At 45.2% G+C, this 10,544-nt stretch overlaps 1 protein-coding gene across 2 annotated transcripts in view; it reads right to left on the bottom strand.

Moving 5' to 3' along the window:
• Window positions 1-10,113, bottom strand: part of SLC1A2 (solute carrier family 1 (glial high affinity glutamate transporter), member 2) — a 173,239-nt gene extending 163,126 nt beyond the window's left edge. Inside the window, exon 1 of one of the 2 annotated variants that reach the window (XM_011965516.1) lies at window positions 9,958-10,113. Coding sequence is in view for 1 of the 2 variants with exons in the window: in XM_011965515.1 (XP_011820905.1) it covers window positions 9,001-9,017 (17 nt within the window). In the remaining variant the exon portion in view is untranslated. Of the gene's footprint in view, window positions 1-9,000; window positions 9,609-9,957 lie in introns of those variants that run through there. The other variant, XM_011965515.1, reaches the window with a different exon arrangement.
• Between the last annotated feature and the right edge of the window lie 431 nt (window positions 10,114-10,544).

Genomic DNA, 10,544 nt, shown 5'->3' with positions numbered 1-10,544 from the left:
AAAAAAAAACCTGAGGAAGATGATGACCTTGAATTCTCCCCAGCCTGCCCATCAGAATCCACTTTCCCTGTCTTAAAGGGCAGACAAAAAAAAATGACTATTTCTGGAGAACAGGATTGGGGCAGGAGATAGTCTTTTACTTTTTTACTTTATGCAATTTTGTAATATTTAAGGTTTTTATTTTTTAAGATACAGCTTTATTTATTTACTTATTTATTTCTAACAAATAAAAATTGTATGTATTTATGGTATACAACATGATGCTTTGATATACACGTACACTGTAGAATAAAATAAATCAAGCTAATTAATGTATCCATTACTTTACATACTTATCATTTTTTGGTGGTGAGAACACTGAAAATCTACTGTTCTCCCAATTTTCAAGTACACAATCCATTGCTGTCAACTCTAGTCACCATGCTGAACAATAGACCACTTGACGTTATTCCTCCTGACTACCTGAAATTTTGTATCATTTGACCCGCAAGGTATAGCATTTTATTACAGATGATAGCTTTGTGGATGCCTGAATATTCTGATTACAAGCAACCAGACTCATTATTTTATTATCTTTCAAACATTTGAATTTAGAAACAGTGGTGGATGCTGTGACATGCTACCCAGATCCCTATCCCCCCACGTTCAGGACTGAATGATTCATTTGCCCAGCTGCTGGGCATGTTGATAAGTGACAGCTCTTAACTATATTCCCCCCAACCCCAACCCTGTCCTCTGTTCCAGCACAGCCCCATTCAATGGCTGGTTAATGCAGGGGTAGAAAGGCCTGACTGTTTTCCTCAATTCAGGATCATTCTGAAGGGTCATCCCTGTTCCAGAGCTCCTTGTGGGTGGGCAGGCTTTGGTGCGACTGTTTCAACCTCTCCCTCTGCCCACCCTGGTTTCCCTCATTCCTTCATGAGGATTTATGCTGAAAGCTCCTCCCAATAAACTCCATGCACACAAGTCTCCATCTCACAATCTGCTTCCTGGGACCAACCAATGTCACCTCAACCCCAGTGTATCAATATCTGTGGAAAGAATCTAAAGTTCAATGCTCTCAGACTAATAGATAATGAGTTCTCCATTTGAAATGTTAGCAATTAATTATGATCTAAAAATCAATGATCCTTCAAATGCTAAGATTCTATGATGATTTTATAAATATCTGCTGATTGATGGGATTGAGTTCCATAAAAATACTGGGAAAATAGATTCAGTCTATAATTCCATTACTCTCTATTCTTAGACATTAGTCCAGTATTTATTCTTTACACTTTTTCTAGACCATATGTTACATATAAATAGAAAAATGATAGCTGAACCAATCCCCCAGGTACCATCAGCCACTTTTGAATATCTGAGATGTGTGTTGTTGGTTAATAACCATCCATTTCACTCTTGAACAAGTTTGTCTAATTGGGTTTTGTTCATGTTGATGTCCATCCACTTTCCTAAGAAATCTATCCAATTCCAACTGTTCTTTCTTAATTAATTTTTTTAGAGACTGGGTCTTGCTATGTTGCCCAGGTTGGAGTGCAGTGGTTATTCACAGGTGTTGTGATAGCTAGCTCACTGCAGCCCCCAACTCCCAGGCTCAAGAGATCCTCTCGACTCAGCCTCCTAAATAGCTAGGACTACAGGTGCACACCACTACGCCCAGCCCAACTGTCCTTTTAAGTAAAGATTGAGATTAAACACAATCTTCAGCAGTTAGCTTTCCATGATATCTAAGAGAGAAGAATGATTTTCTTCCTTTATCTGTTTTCTTCTACCTATCTCCCTTCGTGTACTACTCCTTCTTCCATTTAAAATTCTCTTGTTTGACATCTACAAATAGGTCTGACAATCATTTTGAATTACCTAAACTTATTCTCACTTTTTTATGGTGACACTTTCTTTTGAATGTTACATCTCCACTCAAAGAATGACTTCTTTCTGTAACAATTGTTATCCTTCTTAAGGCAGTGCCTCTTAAATTCTTTAAGATTCTTTAAGAATTTAAGATTCTTACATTATTTTTTCTTCAGAGGCACCTGGCTATCTTGCTTTTTTTGAATGAAATTATTGAAGACACCCACTGGAACAAAAAATAAAAATTTTAAAAAAAGCAAAAGAAGGATCCATGAAATTTTAAGGAAATGTGGATTTATTGAAAAATATGGATAATACAAAACACAGTACAATTAGATGACAAAAAAAAAAAAACTCAGTAACAGCATAAAATCAAAACTTCTCTAAGTTTCAGTTTTTTCATCTCTAAAATGAGATAATATTCCCTAGGGGATTTTCAAGGATGAAATGAAGTCATGTATATATAGCCACATAAGCTTGGCTGATCCTATTTATATTTGTTTATGGTGATATTGAACACTGTAGATATATGTCATTGCCTCACTCTTACCAAATTCTATACTTGGTGGAGAAAGCTTTTATAATCAAAAGAGAATGAAATGCCATGGAAATTGGGATTCCCTAAGGATTGAAGGGCTTCCAAAGGGAGTCAGACCACCACCAGTGTGGACCAAGTGCTGACATTTACTGCCATCTGTTGGGTGATGAGCAAACTGTTCCACTCTTTAAAACACACAGAAATTTGCTTCTGGAAGATTTCTTCCTCAATTCAAAAGGCATCCCTAGCTCATCCCTGTTTGCATCTGCTGTGAAATAAACATCAGCCCCACTCATATACAGACAAGACCAGTAGCTGTTTCAGGAAAAAGCGTAAGTTAAGTCACAACCCTAAACAGCCACACCTGAAGGCTGCAAAAGAAAAAAATAAATTCCAGGGGCTGCTATATGCTCGGCTACATTTACCACTACAAAGCACATACCCAAGGCTCAATTCAATATCCCAAAGGTTGGAACCCATGTGGTCACGCCCTGGGCTCTTTCAAAGCACTGCCTCTAGACTAGACAATGGTATTGGCTTCCTGACAACCAAACCAATAATCACAAAATAATTACCTCTCCATTAAGTACAACCTGGAGCAAAGTTAAAGAAAATAACCAGCAGTGCTTGGGTGGGGGTTGGGGGAGGGGAAGGTAGCTTGAGTGATCTTTCCTTACGTAGAAATGAGATTTTGAATAATTCTTCAAATCCAAAACCACTAGACAATGGTATATACCAAGAGGATGGAACGCATGCTTTCCGTCTCTCAATAGCTTCCTTGGAGAGGTAAGGGGTCAAGCAGGTAACATGAGAAAAGCAGTCCCAGAACAGACTGTGTGCAACCTGAAAGGTATATGCCCTATCTCAAGAGACAGCCATTCCTCAACCCCAGTTAACCCCTGCCCTGCTGGACTAAGAGGTGTGGCCTAGTAACTAACTACGGGCATGGATCCCAGAGCCAGGATGCTTGGGTTGAAGGCCTAGCTTTGTCGCTCACTGGCTGTAAAATCTTGGGCAATTCACCTACTCTTTCTGTGCCTCAGTTTCTATACCTGTAAAATGAGGCTAAGAGTCACTCCTGCTGCATCATATTGTTGTGGGGATTAAATACATTGATACACTTTAAAGTGTTTAAAGCCATACTGGGATATAATCACTCAATAAATGGTACCAAGATAAAAGGAAAGGTTGTTTGTCATCAGATCTCCCAATTTTTAAGGGAAGCCAGAATCGGGATTTTTTATTTAAGGTAAAACATTTTTAAGTATAGGTGAACAATTAAAACATGTTCAAAATCCTCTGCGAGCCTAAAAGAATATACCCATGGGCCACATACAGTCCACAGGCACCCAGTACCTCACGTCCAGTGCTGGGAAAAAGGCAAAGCGGGAGGCAGACAGGTCTCAGCCTCACTTCCAACTTCATCACCAGCTCTGTGATCCTGACAGCACAGTGGCTGGGAACTTGGGATGGCAGAACCACATGACAGAAAGTCCTGTGCCAGATTACAAACAGCAAGTGACAGATGGCCCTCCTGACCAAACGTAAGAGAAAAAAGTACTCTCAGTGATATAAGTGACGCCTCTAATATAGACGGGGCATGGGGACAGCATCTCCCTCCTTGACCCCAAACATTTCATTCAAGGTCTTTAACATTGCCGTCATCTATCCTAGAGACCAGGATTGACACAGATCAAGTCCAGCCACCAAATCGAGTTCATTCTTTTCATTCCATTTTCAAGGGACAGTTCTTGCTCAGTGAGTCCGTACTCTAAAGCAACTGTCGAGATTGCCAAAAACACCAAACGGCAGTTCCATAAACAGTGGTCATATCTGCTTATCCAAGTGAGACATTAAATACATGAATGAAAAATAAATAAATACCAACATCATTGAGAAACAACACTTTTTAAAAGAAAAACCAAAGCATTAAGAAAATGAGGTCTTCTTTTTAAAATTTTAAAGATCTTCCTTTCATTCTCCTTTAATACTGCGGGCCCATTGTCTTTTCTGACATCATTTAAAGACAACCAGACAGATTTATAACGAGATGCTAGTCCTTTTCTATTCTACCGACAAATATGTGGCCCATCTGCCTCCAGTCAATGATGGAGCACGTGGAGATGGAGCAATGAGATATTTTTAAACATTCCTTTAATTAATTCATTCCAAGGAGTTGGCACTTGGAGAGTTGCGGGGTGAGGGGCGGGCAGAGGGAGGAGAGAGCGAGCTCACGATCACGGTAAATAAAGAGATTTGCCATAATCTGGATTCTAAAACCCTTTCTATGCAGCATCCTGCCTGGCCCCCAACAAGCTGTTAAGGGCATGAAATCAAAAGCTGCAAGCAAGGCAGTGTCTGGTGTTTGTTAGATGTTTCTTCAGACTGCGAAGACAAGTTCTTTAAATGCAAGCAAAACTAAAATTTTATCTTCAGAATAATGCTTCTGCTTACTATTGCTAGAAGATTTAATACTATCAGTGTGTTAGTAGATTAAAATAATTGTAATGGATGATTGAAATGAAGAATAGTTTCAGCTCATGCCAAGAGGCAAGCCAGTCCAATGGGGGAAAAATTCAATATGAGAAACAATTCGGTTTGCCTTTAAAAGGGGGGAAACCAGACATCAGGGCGTTGTGTGACACAGCCATGGAGGAGGGCAGGGAGGGGAGGATTTACATTGAAATCACTCTGTGTTGAGCTTCAAATTATGAAAAAGCTTTGCAATTCTGGAACTGTAGGATTTATGGCACACTGACCCAGAAATCTCACACTTAGCTGTTAAATATATTGCTCGTTTTTTGCAGCTGAAACATCATTGCTTAAGGACTTTTCCTTGTCTGACACATCCTTTAAAGCCAAAGCCAAAGGAGACACAAAACACCTAACTGTGTTGCACGGAAGAGGAAAAGAAGTGGCCATTGATACTGATGAACAGATTTGTCTTTTGGTTTTTAATAACATGGAGTTTCCGCCTCACAAGTTTCATCTGGATTTAGAAATTATTTCCTGAGAATTAAGCTTTCAATTACTCACAAGCGACTGTCTTAGTAAACATGAAATGGTTTTCTCATAGCTCTCCTAATATCTATTTTCCCCAAGGAGGCTGATTTCTATATTATTGAAAATGAGAAAAGAAAATTCCAGCCAAGCCTGAGGCATGCAACCTGCAAACCCCTCTAGACCACATAGCCCACTCTGTGGGCTCTTCCTCCTGCTGACCTCAGATTCATTCCCAAGGGGAAAAGCAAGAGGACAATGGTTATGGTTTGCTTTTATTTGCTTGAAATAATAAATTCAAGGGGTCTCCCTTGCCAGGGTTTTTCCACTGTCAGCAGATTTCTGTTTCCCTGGCTCTTTAAGTCAAACTGAAGCACAGGCCCTCATGGCTGGCTTTCGCCCTGACCCCTCGGCTCACGGGAGCTGATCAGAAGACAGATTGCCTTGGGTCTCTGACACACAGAGTGACCTAGCCACCCCCCACCTCCAAGAAGATATTTCTAAAATGCCTGCCTCTTCAGCATCTGGGCACTCCACTGTGACCCAGTCTGTAATGGACACTAGCCTGGCTGCCACCAACTACTTATAATCTCTTTCCAATTGGGTCAGGGACATAAAAGCCATCTCCATAATTCTAGCCATGACAGGGAACTCAGAAAGAAAGAATGCTCAACTATTAAATTCGACCTTGCTTTGCAGGAAAATATCTCTCAGAACCTGGGAACTACCAAAGTGTCCACTATTGATTTTTATAGAAACCGGATGCTAATAATCTCAATTCCAAATAATCAAAGCTCTCAGAAAACCAGACTGTGGTGGCATACGCTCTGCACAGGCAAAGACCAATGCACAGGTTACAAAGAATATCCTAAAAGGCAATTTGCAGGATAGGTATGCCAAAAGTTTGAGAGAAAGCCAGTAATCTGCACCAGCCATGCCCAGCACACATCATTTTCAGATGATAACCCCAAAGCTTTTCCAAGTATTGGAATCTTTCTGGAAAGATGGTATTATATTCTCTCTATATAATTTTATCCTTAAAGTCTGTTTTTGTTGGACTGCCTACTTCACAGAGTTACTGGAAGAACCAAATGTGATGAGGTACATGAATGAGCTTTGAAAGTGAAGTGTTAAACAAACATAAGATGTCATTATTGCTTCTAATAATTCTTTAGAAATTGGTAATTAACACGTTCTGCTGCTGTTAATGACATCACCAAATAAATGTGAACCAGAATGGTCAGTTTCCCATATTACCCTATTCCCCAAACATTCTGGATCAAACAGAGTTGAACTGAAAACATATAAATTGAAAGCATATAACAATATTGCTATTTTTGCTTCCTTCTCAGTAATGTATGTTTCAAGGAAACAATTTCAATATTGTTAAATGGCAAAAGCCAACAAAGGAGATAGCCTGAGGAGTCTTAGTAAATTTTTCTTTACAAGGCACATTAATCAAAGATGTTAGAAGGGGCAAGAGATCTCATGAATCCATGTGAACAATTTACTAATAAAAATCCTTGACTGGATGGAGCTAGACTTCTAAAAGGCAGATCCCAGACTGTTTCTGTATCCCCCCAACTCAGAGTTCCTCACATGTGAGTTCCACCCAACAAGTGCTCAGTAAATGCTCCTGGAATAAAAGAAGAGAAGAAGAAAGGAAAGACCAGGGCCTCTGAGAATGTCACCTGCTCATCAGTTACTGCTGTTAAATAATAACGGATCATAGATCTTATATTTGTTTCCCAGCCATTCAAGTTTTTTTCAATTCTTTCATCTCTTAAATATAAATTCCTCTGATGAATCTTTTCTTAACCATACCCGGTGCAGAAGGATGGGATTAATTGGATGGGAATCTTTCTAAAATGCTGAAAATCACTTTGGCTCTATATTGAATGTCACATCATTTGACAGCTTTCATTTAGGACAAAGGTGAAATAAACATACTCAGTTTGGGGTTGTTGTCATAACTTCTCCTCTATCTGGCCATCAAAATAGGGAGTAAGCTGGATGCAGGATTTGGAAGACTAATATCATCCATCTTTTTCACAGATGTTTTCCACCCTAGCCTTCACAAGCAAGGATAAGTCTAGAAGGTCCCTGAAGGCAACCAGAAATGCTTTCATATCTTTTCTCATATAAAAGCCTTTTTAATTAAACGTGGGAAGGCACTGATCTTGATCAATATGGGCTCCTACTATCTATTTCTAAAGGTCTTTTTTAGCACAAGGTACCACCCTCCTTGTACACAGGTGTCTTCCTGAAACATCTTTTTGGAGAAATAATAATCAAAAAAGTCCAAACTGCAGAATGGTTAGGGCAAAGGGAGAGACAAAATTTCATGCAATGACAAGATGCCAGATGCGTTTGGAAGGACTCTGGGGGACAGAAAAGGAAGGAATTCCTTCTCCTGGACACAGAGAGACAGTTTTAGAAATATTTTCCTTCTATTGGAGATTGCAGTCTAGAGATCTGGCTTTGGATACCAGCTCTTCACGCCTGCTTAGAGATCCATTCCCCTAAAACAAGCCTGCGGAGTTGGTAAAATGTCTTAGGAGAAACTGGAAAATGCCAACACCACCACTTGAGCCCAGAGAAGTCCCTGATATTTGCTTTTCACATAACATGGATCCTGTGATCGCTTGCAAGTGAGTAAGCGCAATTTTGGGAATTAACCAAAGGGCTGAGCTGCCCAGTCTTTTCATTGCCACTCAGGTTCTATCAAGCCCAAAAAGTTTTCTGAGAGATACTGGTCCAAGGATTCTGTTTGTGGACCTTTTCTTTGATGTGTGAGTATTCAAAGAATCCTTTTGCCCCCTGCAGCCCCTTCTGTCTCTTGCTAAAGACAGATGTCTTTAATTATCACTGTGAGGGAGCTTTCCCCATGCCAACTGCAGTCTCGGGAGGCAGGACACGACTCCAGACCCTTGGGCTGAATAGGGAAGCCAGTGCTATCCCCGTCCGCTGGAGTCTGGCGACTCCTGCCCTTGTCCCAGACCACACGTTTTCCCGCCTCCTCCCGGGAAGCACCCAAATCTCTTCCACCCTTCCTTAGAGCTAGCCAGGGAGATTCCGCCTTCCAGGGACAAGGAGCGATCGGAGTGGGCCCAGCATCTCCACGGCGACTCTGCAAACCTGGCGTTCAAGGCCAGGCGCGCTGGTCCTTGCCCCGCCCCAAGGCCCGGTCTTGGCTCATTCATTCCGGGCCAGTCCCACCTGCAAGCCCGCGTCGGGCCTGCGGCGCCGCGCTCCAGGCGCTGCAACCCCGGTGTCTGCTCACACTGTGCCCAATCCCCTATTGTTTTGAAATCTCAAAAGTAATCTCAGGAGGATTTCTTCCTCACACTCTCAAGCCCCCAGCGCACCTTACCCTTTTAATCAAAATACAACAACCCTCCGCCTCTCGCATTTTCAAAGGATTAAGCAGCAATCTCCAGGAAAGAAAATCAATCCCCTCCCCACCATCGCATCCCCAGCCAAGCCACTGCTCCGCCACCATCTCCCAGGCCCGCCGCTGACGCCTCTCTGTCCCTATCCCGGATAGGGGCACCACCATCCCGCGCGCGACCCCGCTTTCCCGCGGGTACAGCTAAAAATCCCCTCACCCTTCCGTGGATGCCATGGTCTGGGGAACGCCCCCTCCTCTTCAGCACTATCCGGCAGCTGTGGGCGAGGGAGAGAGCGGGCGCCGGGGTGAGCGCGAAGTGCTGCCGGGAGCGGTATTTAAGAGGAGCCTCTGCCTGCCCTTCCACCCGCCTCCGGGGTAAGCCCTTTAGCGCCTCAACGGGCGCAGGAGGCTCCTGCGGGCGCTAATCCGCGTCCCGGCTCTCCACGGCGCGCGACCCGCGCTCCCCTCCGCCCGCGGGGATGGCGCTTGGCGTGAGCTCCGGGGGCTCCGAGGGTGGCTTCCCTGAGAGAGCGATGCACCCAGGGCTGCAGGAGGGCGCACGCCTGAGATGCGCCCCTGCAGCCGCTGCCACCTGTGCTTTGCTGCGGGGCTCGCGGGTGCGGCGAGTGGCGGGAGCAGAGAGTGGTGGCAGAGGACGGTGAGCGTGCGTGCGCGTGTGCGGGTGTGTGCGCGCCGGGGGAGGCGGTGGAGGCCGCTGCGCCCTGGCTCGGCGCCGGCCGGGGAGGGATTGCAAGGTTTAGCCCCGCCGGAGCTGGGGATTTGCAGGCGATCCCTCTCTATTTTCGTCGAGAGCTGACATCACCCGCGCCGCCGCCTGGGGCAACTCCTTTAACCGCCGCCCCCCGCCCCCAACTCCAGACGCGGTCCCTCCTCTGCCATCCCTCCCCCCAGCCTCTCGCCATAAATTAGCCAAATAAGAAAAGAGGCCCCGCCGCTCGTCCGGGAAGGCTTGGGCAGCCGGTGGCAGGAGCCCAGGATCTAACGAGTCGCTATTGTTTCCCCTGAAGCCCGCGTGGCCCCGGGTCACCCCGTGAGGGGTGAAGCGCAGGCGACGGCGCGGAGACCCGGGATGCCCCTCCGTCTCCGCCTCCCTGGAGCAGCCCCTGGCGCTCCCTCCTCACTCCCCGGGGCACCCGCTTCAGCTCACACTCACCCCCAAACTCACAGGCGGGCACACCCACCCCATCCTCCCACGTCTGGGGGTCCTAGGCCCCGCGGAGTCGAGCGGCTGAAACACGCGGGTGGTGCAGCCCAAACGCGGCCCAGCTGCGCGCCCTCCCCCGCCGAAGCTCGAATAAATCTCCGGCCTTCAATTATTCAGCGAGATTAATATTAATGCAGCTCCCTGGGGGCGGCGGGCGGGGTGCAGGGGTGGCCGGGATTTTTTTTTTTTTTTTTTTTAGGCCGAGAGAGGTCGGCCTGGTGGGTGCGGGCTGAGAAGGCGCGGAGAGTTGGCCGAAGTGAGTGGCGGCGGACGCTTCTCCACCCACTCGGCGCTGCTTGCCGCCTGCTTCCGAGCCCCGGGGGCGGCGCACAGAGACAGATGGGCTTGTGTAAGGAAGAGTTCGAGCCTTCCGGATGGCTTTGCATAAAAATGACGAGACCTGTGCAGCTTTGATTATCTCTGGAACACAGCAGGAACCTAGGGTCCCGCTACCTGCCGACCCTGTGACCGCAGAGCAGGCAAAGCCTCACTTTCCTCGTCTAGACAATGGAACCCAAAAGAACTCACTTGGAGGG

Source organism: Mandrillus leucophaeus, unplaced genomic scaffold (genome assembly GCF_000951045.1).
Source record: "Mandrillus leucophaeus isolate KB7577 unplaced genomic scaffold, Mleu.le_1.0 Scaffold73, whole genome shotgun sequence".
In the NCBI taxonomy this organism is placed as follows: domain Eukaryota; kingdom Metazoa; phylum Chordata; class Mammalia; order Primates; family Cercopithecidae; genus Mandrillus; species Mandrillus leucophaeus.
This window is presented reverse-complemented; position numbering and strand designations above follow the sequence as displayed.